This window comes from Coptis chinensis, chromosome 4 (genome assembly GCF_015680905.1).
Source record: "Coptis chinensis isolate HL-2020 chromosome 4, ASM1568090v1, whole genome shotgun sequence".
Lineage (NCBI taxonomy): Eukaryota > Viridiplantae > Streptophyta > Magnoliopsida > Ranunculales > Ranunculaceae > Coptis > Coptis chinensis.
In genome coordinates, this window is record NC_141459.1 from 99735738 (window position 1) to 99754561 (window position 18824).

At 35.5% G+C, this 18824-nt stretch overlaps 3 protein-coding genes across 6 annotated transcripts; all 3 read right to left on the reverse strand.

Annotated features, from left to right (window-relative positions):
- Positions 1-247: 247 nt before the first annotated feature.
- LOC147506187 (uncharacterized) lies at positions 248-4633 on the reverse strand. 3 transcript variants are annotated; one of them, XM_086558447.1, is made up of 6 exons: positions 4234-4552; positions 4090-4158; positions 3948-4009; positions 3764-3820; positions 921-2714; positions 248-528 (listed from the first exon to the last, which is right to left on the reverse strand). In XM_086558447.1, the coding sequence occupies exons 5-6, from the start codon at positions 2652-2654 to the stop codon at positions 358-360; spliced, it is 1905 nt and encodes a 634-aa protein (XP_086414573.1). In that variant the 5' UTR covers positions 2655-2714; positions 3764-3820; positions 3948-4009; positions 4090-4158; positions 4234-4552; the 3' UTR covers positions 248-357. The 3 variants fall into 3 exon arrangements, with proteins under 3 accessions (XP_086414573.1, XP_086414574.1, XP_086414575.1); XM_086558448.1 differs by lacking the exon at positions 3948-4009 and having other exon boundaries at positions 4234-4379; XM_086558449.1 differs by lacking the exons at positions 3764-3820; positions 3948-4009 and having other exon boundaries at positions 4234-4633.
- Positions 4634-7483: 2850 nt separating this feature from the next.
- LOC147506188 (uncharacterized) lies at positions 7484-12892 on the reverse strand. 2 transcript variants are annotated; one of them, XM_086558450.1, is made up of 5 exons: positions 12740-12892; positions 9781-10554; positions 8294-8476; positions 8072-8197; positions 7484-7749 (listed from the first exon to the last, which is right to left on the reverse strand). In XM_086558450.1, the coding sequence occupies exons 1-5, from the start codon at positions 12806-12808 to the stop codon at positions 7642-7644; spliced, it is 1260 nt and encodes a 419-aa protein (XP_086414576.1). In that variant the 5' UTR covers positions 12809-12892; the 3' UTR covers positions 7484-7641. The 2 variants fall into 2 exon arrangements, with proteins under 2 accessions (XP_086414576.1, XP_086414577.1); XM_086558451.1 differs by lacking the exon at positions 12740-12892 and adding an exon at positions 10787-11049.
- Positions 12893-15626: 2734 nt separating this feature from the next.
- LOC147506189 (TLD-domain containing nucleolar protein) lies at positions 15627-18824 on the reverse strand. Its single transcript, XM_086558452.1, has 8 exons — positions 18636-18824; positions 18000-18421; positions 17841-17913; positions 17409-17489; positions 17215-17278; positions 16654-16741; positions 16468-16552; positions 15627-15845 (listed from the first exon to the last, which is right to left on the reverse strand). Exons 1-8 carry the CDS (start codon positions 18750-18752, stop codon positions 15807-15809), a joined length of 969 nt encoding a protein of 322 aa, XP_086414578.1. The 5' UTR covers positions 18753-18824; the 3' UTR covers positions 15627-15806.

Genomic DNA, 18824 nt, shown 5'->3' on the forward strand with positions numbered 1-18824 from the left:
ATGGAGCAGGAATAGGAGCAAATTAAGAGTAGGAACGACCGGAGAATTGTGAATGTTACGTGACAGATAGAACATGATACTTGACAGTACCAATCATAATATAAAGTTTGATCAAAAGGCGAAAATATGAACTAAGAAAAAGAATATGAATGTTAAATACTCACAAATAATATGCTCATCTATGGGGGGGCCTATTACTAGTTTAATTTTGGCATTTCTAACATTGTTATACACTTGCAGGAAGATGTTTATATAGCTACAAGCTTAGTTTAATTTTGGCATTTCTAACATTGTTACAGTTACATGGATATGATTATAAAGCAACAGGCTTATAGCTGTATAAATCAAACCAGAATTTTACTGCTTCAAAGCATCTTTTGTGATGTGAGAGTGAGACTGTGTATGGATGATAGCCACTCCTACAGAAAAAGACTGCAGAGCTGAGAGGGATGATTGAAATTGAATGTTATACGTGTCATTACCAACATTCACCATCTCAAGGGATGGTGGTACACCTTGCCTTGAACCCTGAAAATAAAAATCAGACTCAGTGAATGCCCAGGATTCAGTGGTTGCTCAATATACTGCTTGTCTAACAGAAAGAAACCAATAAAAGTAAACAAACAAGGCATTTTCAAATTCCCAGACACGGAACAGGGTAGCAGGTTGAATAAAATGCCATAAAATGCATTCAGTTAATCAATTTAGCACCCTTCCAAAAACTAGTTCCTATGTTTGAGCTGTGAATTCTCTCTAAAATGACAGACTTCTTTGCTATCAAAAAGAAGACTAGAAGTTTTGGTTAAGAAATAAATGAAAAATGCACAATAAGTAACCAGCAGCTACCTTTTCTAAGTTGATTATGGAAACCATCCACCAGTAATGAAATCAGACCAAAGTAAATAGGTAGATGGAATTACCTCTATTATTAGATCTAGCGAATTGTGTTCCCCTTCTGCATTGGTATTAGTCCATATTTCTTTGCTTGGTCGGCTGGTGAGAACTGTAAGAGGGCAACCAATATCCCAGCCACCACAGTCACAATGTCCACCAGACTGCCATCTCTCAGTAAGACTAGATGGACCGCCATTTCTGGTTCTGGGACCACCATGAGCACCAGCTGGAATTATAACATTCATGCTTGTAGAGCAATCACCCATACCTCTAAGTCTACTTTCCTGTGAAGGCTCGGAAGAAACAGGCACTACTTGAGAAGTATTAGCACTTCCAACCCGTGCTTTCTGAAGAAATTTCAATCCCCAACCTCCGACTACTGTTGCTTGATGACTGTCATGGGTTTGTTCTCTTAGAACAATGGCAGCAAGCTCAACATTAGGTGGGCCTGCTTGAAATATCTCGGCACCCAACCTACCAACATTGCTTGATGTATCTGCCTCCCAAGAAAAATGCTCATGCACATAGCTTTCTGTACCAAATTGAGAGCAGGAGTTGTGCTTGGGCAAATGCTTTGGCCTGAAGACATCTACCATTTTGTTTACCGACACTTTAGTTCTGCCAAGGATATGATCTGAACAGGCAATGTTCCCAATCTCTTTTGCATCAGCACCAAATAAAACACACTGGGTTTCCATCACTTTCGAATTGTCAGAGTCTGAGCAGAGGGTCAAAGAACTTGTCACATTCATCTTTCCAGCAAGATCCAATGACTTATCACAAGTTCCCTTTTCCTTTCCACCAACCTTTTTCTTATAGAATAAATATACACAATCAAGAGGCATATTTTCAGAAAATTCAGACTCCACAGTTTTAGAAACATAAACTACTCTTTGATCATCTACCGAGTACTTAAAGTACGGAACTCCATTCTCCCACTCACGCTGAAGTGTACCCTGAGAAAAAGTGGCTGAGGAAGACAATGACTGGTCTGAAGATGTAGAGACACCATTTGAGATAGCAAAAATGTGTTTATTTAATGATTTCGATCCACTTCTTGGATTCTCAACATACACTGTTCCTGTCTCTGGCTTCTGTAGTGACCTAAGACTGGGTCTAGAAGGAAAGCTCATAAAACCGGAGTCTTTTGTTCCTTTAACATCAATCAGTCCCACTCTCCTCATCACAATACTACCTAAGGCCCCCAAATGGCGAAGTAATGAGTCGTTCAATACGTTTTTCCCACACTTGTTCTCATCAACAGTTTTCAAAATCCACTGTCCACTCCGGGTTGCTGATGGGCAATGAACAACAAAATTACCCAAATCACTTCTATTTCTTCTCATGTTTCGATGTGGCTCCAAATGGTTGTCATAGAAAACCTGCTTTGAAGACCTCAAGTTCACAGCAACATTGCATGGTACTGCTGGACTACAGATCATACTTAAAGAGTTAGCTGCTCTAAATTCTACCAAATCCAAGCAATGCTGGAGAAATTTCTCATCCAGATTTACAAAACGTAGATATTTGGGGATTCTATGGTCTGTTACGTGTTCACTTTGAAGTAATGACTGCTGTATGCATCTTTTACTGATAAGTTGTTGCTTGGAATCAGATGGCAATTGTTTTTCTGCTTTTATCCTTCCTAGCAAAAATTTGAATTTAGACGAAGCAGTCTCTGAAATAAGCTTTTCTGCTAATTCTCTGTCATTGTTCAAGCTACAGTGTGTCTCCTCCCCTTCTCCTGTTTTCATGTCCATAAATGCCTCTTCAATCTATTGTGATGAGCATATGAAAACGCTGGGTAAGTTCAATCACATCTGGAAATGAATCAGAAAAGAAATTGTAAGAATTACCAAACATCCATAAAGAACTGCAGTAACACTCTAAGATTTGAACATTGCACACCATTGAATAAAGAGAAGATCGATTTTTCAATCCACAACAAAAAGAAAGAAAAAAGAGGAAGAGGAATCCATAACCAGGAAGAAACACATTTAGAAATTAATGCAAAGATTGCAAACCTGTGAGAGCTACTCGCTTTATTTATAACCTTTATACAGAAAACTATAGTAGTCTATGCCAATATGTTCAAAAGTACATGCAAATTTTTGAATGTGAACAGTTTAATGTACGGAAACTTATAATGTAACGAAAATATATAACATCCAAGACCAAAATGGTGGTCTGTCATTAGGATAAAATGACTATAGAGCAAAAGCTCACAAGAGCTACCAGATGTTGGCATCCTTAGGAGTCAATCAAAGACATGAACTTTCCACTTCATAATTGACATTAAATCTGAAAGATTTTTCACTGTACAAGAGTTCACACTAACATAAAGTAGTAGCCACAATGAAATTTAAGGATTTTATTTAAGCACAAAGATAGTGTCTATTTTGGCCCAATCAATCTTCATCTTTTCTCTTTACAGTTTATTCCAAAGCAAACGTTCCCCACCAGGATGGTTCAAAATATCCAAATTATCAGTCTATAATCTGATCTATTCAAATATTGTGGACATATATCACAAAGCGATGGTTTGCTATACCATAAGTATGCTGCTCAGAGATTCACTGACTACTTCAACAACCCATCTACTCCTATCAGATATGGGTTATTATAATCTAATTAAAACAGCAAAATAGATATGCACATTTACTATTCCAAGATAGATAAATTAGAAACATATTTCTGTTTCAGCAGTTTGGGGGCTAACTTTGAAGCAAAACCTTGAAGAAGCGAAAAGAACAATCCTAATCAGTCAACATTTCCATATGAACATATCTAACAATAACCAGAAAATTATAAACACAAACATATCAAACCAAAACAGTGGGAAATTAAAAGAAATTTCAAATTTCATCACCTGAATAAACCAAAACAGCAATGATCATCTACGATAAGCTTTAACTTAACCGATTCTCTGCCAAACACAAACCAAAGAAACTCTCTTTTGAAAATGAATAAGAAGCTCATAAACTCAACTAAAGAATTTACAGATGCCTTTCAAAAATTTTTTTTTTACAGGCACTCATTTCAAATTTTCTCACCTTAATACCAAAAACAAAACAATCCAATACAAAAGGCTCCACAATAATCTGACTTATATACCCTATTTCAAAGACAAAGAAACAAACAAGTAGCTCAGAAACTCAAAAACAAAACGCTCTAAACTAGTAAACTTTTTCTCACCTTAATAACTAAAAACAACACCAGCCCAAGTTCCAAAAGCTTCACTGCAATCACCTTGTCCGCCAAAAACTAATGAAATAAAAAAACACCCATCTCAACTTTCCATCTTTAAAATGAAATGAAATAAAATTCAAACTTTCTCACCTTTAATCTAAAAAAACTTCACTTTAGTCCCTTTTTTTTTTTTTTTTTCTCTTGCCAAAAGAAACTATCTTTATAACCAACTCTTCAAGATAAAAAGAGTATAAACAGAAAGTGGCGTAAGCCACGTTTACAATTAGTAACTTTAACACGCCACTAAACTTGTCTTTCTAGACATTTATAAGATAAAACACTGTTGGGAAAACTTGTTTAAAATTGAAAAAAAAAGATAGATGAAGTAGTGGTGGTGGGGGTAATGGTGTTGAGGTGAGAGCATGAGCTGGTCAGCATGATGCTATGGGACTCGTGTTTTTGGTTGGTCGTTTTATTCCAAATTCAAAAACTTTCTTGTATAGTATCCAACACACTACAATGACACAACTGCCACTACTACTACGCCCCACGACGAAAAATGAGGAAAGAACTTCTGGAGTGGTCAGTGTGTGAAGACGTGTCAGAGATAAGAGACAGAAGAAGAAGGGATCATGGGGTGGCGTTTGTTTCGGACCTTTTGTTTTTCTGAAATTCTGTTTTTCAACTCTGGTCCTTCTTTGGAGACAACAGGACCACGGGTGCTTTGTCAATTTTCTATTTTTTTTTTAGGTTCAAAACTAATAAACTATAGAACATAGACGATAGACCCCATTTTATTTATATTTTTCATTTTATTATCTGTATACTATACTACAAAACAGTGGGAGTGAGCGGAACTGCATAGTGCGAGTTAGAGTTTTGGATGGGTGAAAAAGAATGAGAGAGATAGGTTCGAGCGGAAAGAGAAATATTAGAGAAAAGAAATAGTGTTTGGTGAAGAAGATGAGAAACGAAAATGAAAACAGACAAATAGAAACCTACTAAATAACATTTTGAACTACATACCCCTCTATGGGTCAGCCCAATTTGAATTTTTTTTTTGTGTATTTAGGAGAGAGAGGAGAAAATCCTAATTGGCTCATCTAGTGGGGATAATATTGGTTAACCCTAACATTTTGAACCACATACCCCTCTATGCCAAATTTCAATTACTTTTTAGTTAATTTCGATTTTTCTACCTAGGCTAAATGGCTAATTGAATGAGCGAATATTGGTTTGAGAAGAATGATACTAGAATACTGCCAGTGCCGTGTTGACCCACGTTATGGGCGTAAGTATGATTGGTAAGGATTTAACGAAATACAGCATTTAAGAACCCCAACAATCTTAGGTTTCATCATATCACATGAATTATTCTGAAACTTCATCTTTTTGTCCTATGGGCTGCTACATGGGTTGGGAACATTCGGTAGATCGGAATATATTGGGAATGTATATTGCAAATATTTGAGAGATAATTAAGTTAGTTATTGACTTATTGGGGTTTGTTATTGTGCTATTGTTTATTCTTTGGGTGTGACCAAGATCACTCATGGAACACTCAACTGACTCAAACTCTCAAAGAGTCTCATTGTTTCCACAATTTTACATTTGTTCATATTCACCTAAGTTTATTCGTCCAATATTTCCAAACTATGTCATGAGAGTCTGATTTGTAGAATTATTCTGCGTTGGCCACTTGGCTCTAAAAAAAAATACTAGAGTTAGGCGTGGCCGTGTGGGGACAGTGGGGGTGTGTGGCCCCATTTGGATATTTCAGTTGAAAACCACAATCAAAACCCACCTCTCTCTTTCAAACATTCAAAGAAGTGGCCGATGCATTCAATCCAACTATTTGGTGAAAGAAAATTATTTTATTCCGTCCCCATTAACTGTTGCCTCTCATTGTCCCTCATTTTATGGGTTAGCGGCGGGCATACCCTATTGATTGCCCATAGCCCCATAGGTGGAGAATAAACATTACCCTATTGATTGCCCATAGCCCCATAGGTGGAGAATAAACATTCTCTTCATTGCCGTATATTTTTTTCCTTCTCTCTTCTTTTTTTTCATAGTTTAAGCCCATATGAATGTGAATGTGAATGTCGTTTGGTGTTACATGCTTTGTTTAGTAACTGTTAGGCCACTGCCCACATGTGATATATAAGCCCAAAATATCAATACCTACAATTGTATCTGATTCCTGATTTTCTGATATCTAACACTGATCGATAAATGATATAACTCAACTAGCTAAAGCTTGTTTAAAATTTAAATCCTGTTGATAATTCTTAATTTGCTTAAATGTATGCATAGCGATTTTTTATTTATCCGACTAATTAACATCACTTTCTTAATATTAAACAAATGCACTCTTGAGGGGGTAGCCCATTTCAAAATAGCCCTTCAGAGATTTGTCTGGCGAACAGACCCACTGGATGGTTTGGTTTTCAAACCTTCAATGTCAAACGAACTTTCAAAATGCAACGTATAATACTACTACTACTGCCCAAAGAAAAAAAAATGTGAATGTTCTTCCTAGATGTCACTTTCTATTGATTCAAAGTGAGACTCGACGAAAATAAAGAACTCAAGCTAGTGTTTGACATTTAAGGTTCATGAACCAAATTTCTCACATTACCAGCTTAGCTAACTTACTGCATTTTATTGGAACACTACTTTGAAGGAACAATCTATATTCGAAACGCAGATAGAATAATTCTGTCTAATAAACCATGCCATGTGATGGCAGCATAAAATAGACATTTAACAAAATTTAGGTACAGCTCCAACTCTGTATCGTATGTTGTGATAGATTGTTACACTTGTACATATACCATGCCAATTCAAATGGTTTACTTAGGAGGTGTAGTTCAAATACTATTTCAGATTATGAGAGTTGAGGGTTCGACTCCTTCCATATCCAACACCATTTTACCCAGCAAAAAAAAAATCAAATAGTTTACAGGGCTACAGCCTACAGGCTGCGCCATAATACTCTTGAGATAACTTCGATATGTATTGCGATGAGTTATTGAACTAACTAATTAAGTCATCAGAGTAGTTACTCACGTTATCTCATGTCATGTTTCTGAAATGGGGCAACCATGATTAAAATTTGGAAATAGAGGTTAGATTTTCTAAGATCGATTCACAAAGTCAAATGATCATATTCATCATCTCAATGTGGGCCAAAAGTGCATGTTTTTCGGGAACTTGATTGTGATGCATTGACAAAAGATCTAGTAGAAATACAAATCCTAACTTATATATATCCTATTTGCCAGACTTTATTGCATTTAATTTGATCTTGTCTAGATATTTGGACCACTTCAGTGTATTTTAAAACTATGTTTGTACAAAGATACACATTATGTTATTCACATAAAGCGAGAGGAGATACATCTAACAAAAATATACATTGGCATCTGATTTAATTAGTGTCAAACAGAAGTCACCATTTATTCTTTTTTATTGGATAAGAGACAACGCTCTTCTCTATTAACATGAAATAAAATATTAACAAAATTGTCCAAACTTGCCCTGCCATGTAGTAGTTCAGATCCAGGACTGGAGTGGATAATTGCATTTGAAGGAATTCACTCCACTGATATGTGCAAAAATGTCTGAAGAATCAACCATTTCATCCTCCTCTTTAACTGTCACCTGCAACAATAGTAAAAACAAAAATGTCAATAAATCTAGAAAACAACGCATATATTTACAAGAAATATGAATTTGCAAGTAATGATTCAGGAAGGCAATTATGTGTCATGACATGAAGCCAGTTGTCCCTGGAAGAGTTCCACTTGCGAACGTAAGTGGCGGCCTAGGTTGGCTCATGTGACATGAAAAAGTTTTCGACAAGTGGAACTCCATAGTAGCATTGTTTAAGCAAAACAGAGAACATATAGCATGGAATTTTGGCTATGTGCAATGCTAGGATAGCCTTTGAAATTTAGTAGAGTATGTAAGAGATAGATTTTACTTCTTCATCATCCTCATCTTCATGATGGCCGCAATTGGGCCGTGCAGTTTCTCCAAAATCATCATTCTTTGCAAATCTGCCTCTAACACGAGGTCGACTATCAGCTAGAGTCTTTCGACATGCATACTGCATATATGGTTGCACCAAATTAAGACAACATAAGCCATATATAACCATATATTAGATATATATCAAAAGAGAGAGAGAGAAATAGCTGTAGACCTTTATTTTCTTACTAAAATTCCTCTCATTTCTCTTCTTCATGTATCTATGGATCCTCTCTTTCCTTTCTTCAACTGATAGTCTTCCAATTTTGTAGGCAGATTCATCTAAGTTGGAGATTTCAGATGTTAGGCTGGAACTTCCAACACCATTCACCAGCTGCTGGTTATCAGTATTAAGACCCTTAAAATTTGGGAAATGGAAAAGAAATGGTGTCGTTAGTTTTTGTTTTGTTGAAAATCAAGAAAGTTGTAGTGATTGAGAAAAATGTGATACTGAAATTTGAAAACAAATACACATTTCTTGCAAATTCTGTACTTAAATTACAGAAAAATATTTTTTAAGTATTATCCACTCGGATCATCGTGACAAACAATCAAATTATTCTATTTTCGCTACTCAAAAATAATAATGAAAAATGCTAATCAACATATTGGAAACTATATATATAGGTTCGAAGTTTGAACTTCCATTCTATTCGTATGCTGTTTTGCATGATATGATAAGAAAGGTGTCATGTTGCAATTGGTCTCGATACGTTTATCCTCGATCCATATCTAAAATGCACTGCTTTATTCTCTTGATTAGTAGAAGAAAGAGAAAAGAATTTAATTTCTGGCATGAAATGTTGAAATCCTAGCTTAATCTCTGCCTAAAATTTTATAAAACACATAGGGGCTATTATATTTAGCAAGGCCCAAACTGATGAATTTGTGGGCCATGAACAAAGCATGAATTCTTAAGACCATCACATTTGTTCTTATTCAAGCATGCTCAAAGGCAATTGCGTTTAGACAAAATCAATTTCAGGACTAAATCCCTAGGAAGCATTTGATTCCTTACTTTAGTTTCTATCTATACTTGATTGCATAGGAATAATCAGCCTAATATAGACGAAACACAAGATGCTGCTCCCCCACATTAGTTATTAGTTCTTGTACTGATCATGCCAATGCAGCCACATTAATTATTTATTTTTGCCTAGCTATCTAAAACTTAGTAAGCCTTGAAACTGAAAGCAAACTTTCAAAACTTATACTTGCTGGAAGTGAGACGAATAGTTTTAGACTTTTAGTCATCTCCATCTTTTTATAATTGCAAGATCACTCCTAAGTGCTTAAGATCGATATATAGAATGTTTTTTCCGAACAATTATGTATCACACACGGTGTTTATTAGGAAAAAACTCCATCGGCTATGTACGAACTAATTTTCGCTTTATTTATGTGACGGAAAATATAGGACTAACTATGTATTATGTAAGGAAATGAACTCAACTAGTCTTATAGAGCTGTGGAAACTTTGTAACCTATGTATTTTTGTATACCCTCTCATAGAGAAGTGTGAAGCCTTTTATTTTTTGGTAACAAGAAGTGTGAAGCCTGAACAAGAGTAAAAGAAGGATTACCACATTTTCAGATTTGTAAACTCTTTCATCATGTAATTAAAGCTAATGAAAATTAAAGTTGTGCAAGTTTTGTACATACCTGTTGCATGTCACCAGAGCTATAGCATTGTACTGAATCTGAACAATAAACACCAAGATTTTCTCCTTGAAATTCCAACTCATGTGGTTGAAGTTCACTGCCCATTAATAAACTTCCAGAGTAAATCCCTGATGCATCAGCAGATAAAGCAGAACTCAGAGCCCCCGACAAGTATGGTCCCATAGTAGGATCTATAAGAGAGCATGAAGGAGATGATGGGTCTAGATTTCCGTAAGTTGGTAATGAAGATAAACAGTCATCTTCGAAAACTAATGGTAATGGTAGTCCAGTCATTGGGACAGTTAAATCAGGTGGATACGGTGAAAGACCATTCACGACATCCGCTAATGGGATTTGAGTTTGCATTGTAGACATATCAAACTGATCTTCTTGGTTTGTTATGATTGGAGGAATAGAAAATGTAGGTGCTGTTAAGAAGTTTATTGATGCAGATATGTCATTGTTATCACTGTCGTCTTGAGGATCATATAAAAGTGAGAGATTGTTGTTGGTGTTTGTAATGGTGTTGGTACTAGTGGTGGGATTGTTGTTGGTGTTGCTAGTAATACTACTGATACTATTGTTGTTGCTATTGAATTTCCCTACATCTGAAGGGAAAGAAGAAGAGAAGGATAGAATGGTGGTGTAGGAAGAATTGTCTTCATAGCAATAATTTGAGCAAGATGAGACCTCAGAATTTGGCAGGTTATCAGAAAATAATTCATTTTCACAGAATTCAAACATTTGAGCACTAATTGGGCTCGATATATCCTCCTGTGACACATAAAAATATTTTGATTAGATCAAGATCATGATTCATTCAAAGAAAACATTAACAAAACAACACGGTTGTTTACTAAGAATGTGATTGTGTTTATATATAAAGTTTTACAAACAAAAGATGATGGTTTCACTTGTTTTGTTCTTAATCAGTGATGGAAAAGAGCACGTCATATTTTTGGAAAAATATCTACTTTTAAAAGTCGATAAGAAAAAGTAGACTTACCTTAAAACAAATTGATGCAAAATGATTTCTTGCAATAAAAGTGTATCAGTAATGTTTTCATACTACTACTTTTGAGCCAAACATCCTTTTTTCTATATGAAATCACATTGCACCAAGAACCCTATATTATGAGCAGAACCAATGCATCACTTGTAAATTGTTCTTATGAATTGTTAAACAGAAATGAAAAATGAAGCTACTGGCACCAGTATGAGGACGAAAGTTTCATTTATTTGTACAGGTAAATTCCTACCGGAACACCCATTTGTACTGGCGTACCCTATCGAAGTTGGAACTAAAGTAAGAAAACCCATCATCATCGTTTAAGCATTATCCTAACTAATCCTTTCGAATAGCATTTACAAGTTTAATCACGTCTCCGCATTCTTTGATACTATGAAACAGAGACATAATAGATAGGAAAAAATAACGTCAACGGTTTATCTAGTCTAGTGCGCAAAAAGATAGAAATGCACCTAAGCCGGCCTTTCCAAGTTCAAACTAATTAAGCAAGAGGAACAAATTCTCTAAAGGACGATGTGATGGTCTCATCGTGGATATATTTGACAAAAATAATTGCTAGTAGAAAAAGTTGCGTATTGCACACCATGTGAGAAGTAGTTAGGAACCTATATTAATAACCTAGCTAAGCAAAGATGTTCATGATATGTTGGTCTTAATCAAGAAAAATAATCTAAAATGACCTGAAGAATAAGTGTTGCAAAAAAGAAGTGGAATTGGAGTTTTGCTAATTAATGTTCATGTGGAATGATTTAGAGTTTACAGAGCTCTACTGATACAGTGATACATTGAATAAAAATGGCTACTTATTTAGAAAGCTTAAACTGTAAGCATAGAAAGATACTTTGTTCGGAAAATTTGGAAAATAGACCAGAGTAACGGTGCTCATAATGACTAAGGAAGAAATTCTAACATATCTCTGTAATCCAAGGAAAAAGGAAATAATAGACATATCTCTTTTGTGTCGTTTTCAAAGTTATCTATGTGCGTTGTCTGGCAAGACGTAATTGGCCGGAACCTTGTTAACTTGAAAATGAAATATATATACTGAAACTTAAATTGGGTGTGCGCTCTGGGTGGTGCATCATAGTTAGTTGTTCGCAAGTGATCAGCCAATCAAAATATGTCCATCTCCAAATATTATTAGTTCGCTTGTAGGCCGAATTGAACAGTGTAACGGCATACTAATAGCATTAATGGATTATATATTGTACGAATTTCATCATGATAAAAAGGATACGTATGGAGTACGTGATAAGCATTTTTTTCCCCCATTTTACATGAAGAAATTAAAAATATTTCAAAATTTTCATTAAAATTATGTTGATCTGATAATTTCTAGCTCAAAATGATCCTACCTTTTTCTAACTTTGACACCCATCATTTGAATCTAACCACAGTCACATATATGAATTCTTATTTTGTGAGTATTAATATTACGTTAGCAAACATACAATATGCTTCTTAGATATCGACCACAAAGCAAAACTGCATGCTGAAGACCTCAGCTGTGGAAAAAATTTATCTTAATAAAGTTGTGTATCACATTTTATTTATTTATTACAGTATGGTTTTTATTTATTTTTTTGCGTTGTGGCAATCATTCTTTTGTTTTTTGTTACAGTATACGACAATACGTACATGAGCTAAAAAAGAAAAACAAAATGCCCTAGAGCCTGAGCTTAGTAATGTAGCAGAATAGCAAGAGTTTTCTTAAAAAACTGCTGCACATTCAAATAAATCGAACAAAAACTTCGTCCTTCATCTTTTGAAAAGATCATTCTAAAACCAAATATAACTAGATTATTGGAAATAGTGAAAACTGTTGTGTAATCAATAAAAACTAAATATATATGTATAGCAATCTCTAATACTACAAGCAAACAAACACAAAGAACAATCGAACCTCAGAATGAAAAGAAAAAGGATTACCATGGGAAGTTGCTCGTGATGGTTTGTTGTTATTGGTGGTGGTGGTGCATGAAGCATATCTTCTAACATCTTTGCTTTCTCTCTTTCTTTTTTATCAAAATGTCTATACAAAAAAAAAAACTAGTATGTACTTAAAATTCTCTTCTGGAAAATCTTAATTTAGCTCCCATTTATAAAGAGATTAAAGAAAGAAAACTAGGAAAGTTTATTAAGCGAAGAACAAGGTGGTGGCAAGTAGTTATAGAAGGATAGAGGAATTCCGTATTTAGCCGTACCGATATTAAAGGTGCACCACTTAATTGTATTTTAATACCAATGTGGCATTACAAATTTCATCTGTTTTGCACGTGGATTTGTCTGAATTGTTGACCTGGCACTTTGGTTTCCGTACTGGCAGTTTGTTTTGGTTGTTCAAAATGGTCAACTGTGACCTGGCCCCGAGAGAATGATCACATGGTCCCGCTGCAAACTTTTATCTCACACGTGTCACGTTTCTAGTTTCATTCCTCCAATTCAGCAATTCTGAGGGGCTGTCTTATTTTCTTACGGTGGTTTCGTGACTATGTGATTATCTTCGGGAACGTGTATACTCGCCGATCAATTGGCCTACGAGGCTCACGTGGTTCTGTTGCATTTCTTTTTTCTTTTCTGTTTTTTTTTCTCACTGTTATTTGTTTTTTCAAGTACACTTTCCATTTTTTTTTCCACTCATCAAATAGCCTGGAATGTGGTGAGCTGGGGTCTTTTGTTTTTGTTTTTGTTTTTGTTTTTGAATTCTTAAAGAGAATATGCTATTGAAGAGTTGCATGGTGCAGCTATACTGCATAGACTCCATAGAGTGCTAGTCCTCAGCTTTCGAAATTTTTTTTGCTCAGCAGTGCGCAATTGTACATGCCATATTTACATGATTTTGTAAAACGTCCACATACGAACTTAATAAAAAATTTCAAGTATTGGGGCATTATGCGCCAGTGAGATGAATACAATTATTTCGTTTTTATTTCTACATTTTTTTAAAGTAATTCTTGAAGAGATTAGCCAAAAGATGATTATATATATATATATATGTGACAGAGCTATTGAACAGCATTGGGGGTTTGTGGTCCTCCACTGCTGCGCGTTCTCTTCTCCGTGGAGAGCGCTATATTGATATCTGACCAAAATGAGTCTTTTGAGTTTGTGTAGTCTGTAAGAATAGTGCTGTATCACTTGGACAGTAACCCAGTAATATAAGAATATATGCTCTGTAAATGCTATACAGTAATCGTATTATCCTAATTCAAAACTACTGATTAACAAAAGAGTTCGGAAAAGCTCCCAGCAAACTAAACATTGTTAAGTGCCCTTTACCACCAGTACGGCATCATAAAGATAGCAAAAGCATGCAGAAATCCTTAACAAGAAAAAGGGTGGGAGAATGCCTCCATCCCAAGGGGCTACCTTGTCTTCCATAAGGTTAGTAAGCAAGATATATTCCATATGCATTCTTGAAAGAAAGCCTAAACAAAAGACCGCCTTTGCATCAAACAAGTAGAGACGACTAAGCTATAAGTTTGTACAAGAACCTTGCTTTCACCTCCACATCTCGTGTACGTCTCCTGCTTCACTCAAATTCAATCCAAGACATGTTGGGGTAGATTCACATAGGATGTGATCGTTATGCCTTCACTTGCTTTGATAGTTTGAGAGCATTTGAGTCGGTGCTTGCCTATATATGTTTAAGTTGTCTCATTTTGTTCGTGATTGTGTCAATGATATTCTGCTCTAAGCTACATTTTGCTCAGAGTAGTAAAATTCGGTCACATGAAATGGTTTCAGTGTTCGCTACATCAGGGACATAGTAATCTTACTTTGAACCTAAGATCATGTTCTAATGTAGTGTGAGTTCTGATAAAATTATATTCGAAACATTGAGGAGACAAAAGACCAACTTTGTAGGTGTATCTTCCCCTACATTGTGGAATTGATGCCATATTAAAAGTTTAAAACAAGGAATAAGCTCAGTTGCTTAGGATGATTGGAAAGTATTTAATGAAAAATCTGGTCAGTCTCAAATCCGGTACTCCATGAGAATCTAGATCTTCGATTTTCATTCGATGTTTATTATGAAGTGACAGTTAATGGACTAATGCCCAATGAGTAAAGTTATGGAGATGAAGAACATTTAAATTAGACCATAATATGTTAATTACCAACTGAAATTCCGAGAGTTCAATGGTGCTATATGTTTAGTTATAAGCCTGTTAAATTTTGGTTGAGCCCAACATCATTGAAAAGGTCCCGCAATACCTTTAGTTTGAGCTGCAATTCAAAAGGTTTACAGTTTACTGATAACTGGCATAAACTAAAATATACACCCAAAGAAACAACGTATGGATGATTCGCGTAGACAGAAATTTTGGCAGCAGAAGAAGTCCGAAGAACAAAAACCTTTATTAGCAGCAATTGCTAACTAAAACCATTCTTTTTCTCAATCAAAACTTCTGAGTTGTTTATCCGATTTACAATGATTGGTCAGTGCACTTAATGTTTCTTGACAATAGTAAAAAATTGTCTTTTGCTTTAATATTTTTCCCACTTCCTCTTGTGTTGTGAATATAGTCAAAATACACAGAAGGTTCTACATTTTACCTTCCTCGAATCTAACATTTTGAAGGGGTAGAAAATGGACCTTAGCATATCTATCTGCCTACAAAATCTAACAGTTTGTGATAAAATGGTGGCTCATTTCCAAGATCCAATTGGTACAAACTTGGAGCTTCAAGAGTAAGCCAAATGCTTTAGATTAATAGTTATCAAAAACAATCATACTACATATTCAGGCTTCTGTTGTCTAAAGAATGTTAGATTGCATTGTTGGCTTCACAAAATCTCAATCCAAGTTGAATTTCTGCCCAGACACCAAACTAAAATATGAGTAAAAAACGCTGCTAGTATGCATCAAGAGTACAGGTTTTGCAAAATTGTATGACTTAAGGCAAAAGTACCCCATTGGTCTCTTATATAGATGAAATACAAAGCAGAAAGAATAAAGAATACATGCATAAATAGTAAGTACAATCTTGGATCAGGTAACATATTTTGATGAATGTGTGAATCCCCACAACTGCAGAAACAAAAATGAACGATTAAAAGCTATGCAAACATAGCTATCTCTTGTACAAACAATAGCATGTCTATATTAAGCAGAATGAACCACCACTTTGGGTGGGGGTAAGAAATGCAGAATTATGTGAACAAATGATGGAGCAAACACCGAATATACAACAATGTATGACACCAATTTTAAAGGGTGGGGGAAGGGATGGGGAGGGGGGATGAGAAATAATGAAATATGACTCTACGACCATAACACTGGAACACTGGGAGAGTTTGATCCAATAAATCTGATAAGTCATGGTCTCCAATACTTTTCTGTCTTATGCTCGAAGGGAGAAAGGATACACTTTCTCACCAAATGCACTTAACAAAGAACATCTAAGTTTCCAATAGACACAACTAGAGTGAGCATGAGATAAACTGCAGCAGGATTGATAATAAGCACAGGAAAGAATGAACAGGAAACTTAAAAGAAAATTAATTTGAATCAGAAAACTATAGTTTCAAAAGATCACTAAGAACGTAGTGGACAAAAGGGATAAGACAAGAACAGATATATACAGTTAACAAAAGCATTATTCAGGTGTTCTTGTGAAGTAGGCAAAATATAAATATGACATAGCCATTACCTCAACATTCTTCAATTCGAATTCTGGACTGTGGGCCAAGCATAAGTTCCCAAAAGTATCACATGGTCCACTAGTTCCTTGTAATCTATTGAAGGATAATTAAAAGAATTAGGACAAAACATACTAATGAAGTACCATCTTTTAACACTACCAATTAAACAAGCATTCCAACAATTAACAGCTTACAGGTCTTCATCCAGACACAGTGCAAAGTTACCACCCCCACCAAATGCCAGAAAGTCATTCAGGCACAAATAGTAATACCGATTTGCACCTACAATAAAAAATAGTTGTTACTCTACATGGAACAGACGAGTTGAATATCATCTGGTTTCGTTGGACAAAATAGAGATGTTTACAAGACTTGAAGAGTTCATGAACTGCTAATGATTTTGTGTTCTTCTTTTCAACTTTCAACTTTCTTCTTTCAGTCTTTTCTATATTTTTTTATTCTTTCTTAATGTACAAAATAGTTTGCCACAGGAAAAGTACTGTTGTAGATGTTTCTACCTGCCTCTGATGCAAAACAAGTAAATGCCTAACCGACTGGAAGTTAATTATTAACGTAAATGCAAGTGGTTCTACTGTACAGTGAAGGAGATTCAATTTTGATCAGTGAACTTATGGAGAAAACTTGAACACGTACATTTTGATCACTAAGTAGGGATGTAAGCAGGATGAGGTCGCTAATCTGTCTTCCTAGAAAGTATTGGCAGAAAGAAAACAAAGACAAAAAAGAGTGTCTACCTGTGGCTCTAAAAAGTCTTGGTTGACCATATATAGTAGTGAAAACGAATGTTTGGTGTGTACCCTGTATTAGACATATAATGAAATAACTTCATATTAGCATTACAGAGTATTAAGAAAAAAATGGCGCCCTATGAAAACAAAAAAGATGATCTAACTTCCTGACGAGAAGATGGTGAAAATTGATAACTCACCTGATATTTTCTTTTTGCGGTAGGCTTTAGGGGGCCTTCTAAGAGTCCACCGAATATAGCACCTTGCATATCTCCAACTATCTAGAAGAGGAATAACATGATTAAACGAAGATCCATTCCGCATGGAACAAGTAAATACAAGTGAGAAACAGACTGACAAACATGCTAGCTGATTGTAAAGCTCAAGGTATCTCATACATCAAGATTCAATCATTAGTCAGCACAGTGAAGTGATTAAAACAGAAAGAAATGAAAGGAAAGAAAGAAAGAAAGAAGAGGAAGACGAAGAAGAAAAAGAAAAGACAATGAGAGGAGACCCTACATGTATGACATACATAATTGTACCCCACTACTAAGTACTCCCATTTATAAAAGCTATATAAATACTAACAACTACAAAGGGGGCATATTTAAGTACACAAATAAACTAACCAGCAAACAAGGACCAGGAAGATCAACACTTTTGCGAAGAAGCGTCCTAAGTGAAATACCATCTCTTAACGTACTGCCCTTCATTACAACAACTGATACTCAATTAAGAAATAAACCAATATCAAGATTGATGTAAATGACTTTGCTGCGTAAACATACCTATATAGTAAGACCCATTGGCACCCCGTCACTATATTTGGAAGAGACGATTGCAAAAAGTCATATAAATCTGAAGATATAAATGAAGATTTATCCATAAGATTGGATACATAATCCACTGGAAGATGCGGGGTAGATGTTTTCTTCACAGAAGCACGCATGTTTCTTTCTTCTTCAGACTTCCCCATTATTTCTGCGCTATCACATGGAGGTATATGTTCTGGATCACACTCCAGTGGCTTATCTTTTGGTGAAGAAGTTTTACTTCTCCATTTATTTGATAGTGATCGGAACGGTCTAAGATCATGTCGCCGTTTGTTTGATTTGTACCCATCTAAACTCACGTTTGGAACAAAGGAGTAAATGTATGAAGTTAATGATTTCCCAGTGCCATGTGGCTCCTCCTTAGACAATGGCCTGGCCTACACAAGTAAAAAACAATTCTTTCATTGAAATAAAAAAGAGGTGGGCAAATTGGTATCGCAATTCTCCTAACAATTTTACCATACATAGATACATAGAATTTGTACTGACAGGGCAGTTAGATCTAGTCTTGAAAATCTAAATTTTAAGACGACACATTGAGATATGTATTTACAATAATGATTTTAAAGAAAAGAATAAAGGGGCAGTTACCGAGTGATCGGGATCGGATGACAGCTCAACAGCAGCAGCTGAAGAAGAAGAAGGAGGAGGTGAATCTGATAGAATCCGAGATAGCTTGTCCGCCACTCTTTCTTTCCATCCATACATCGCTGACCCCGGAGAGTTGTTCGAACATGGAAGGAAGGAAGGCGTGTGTGTTTTTTATTTTTGGTTGGTTCG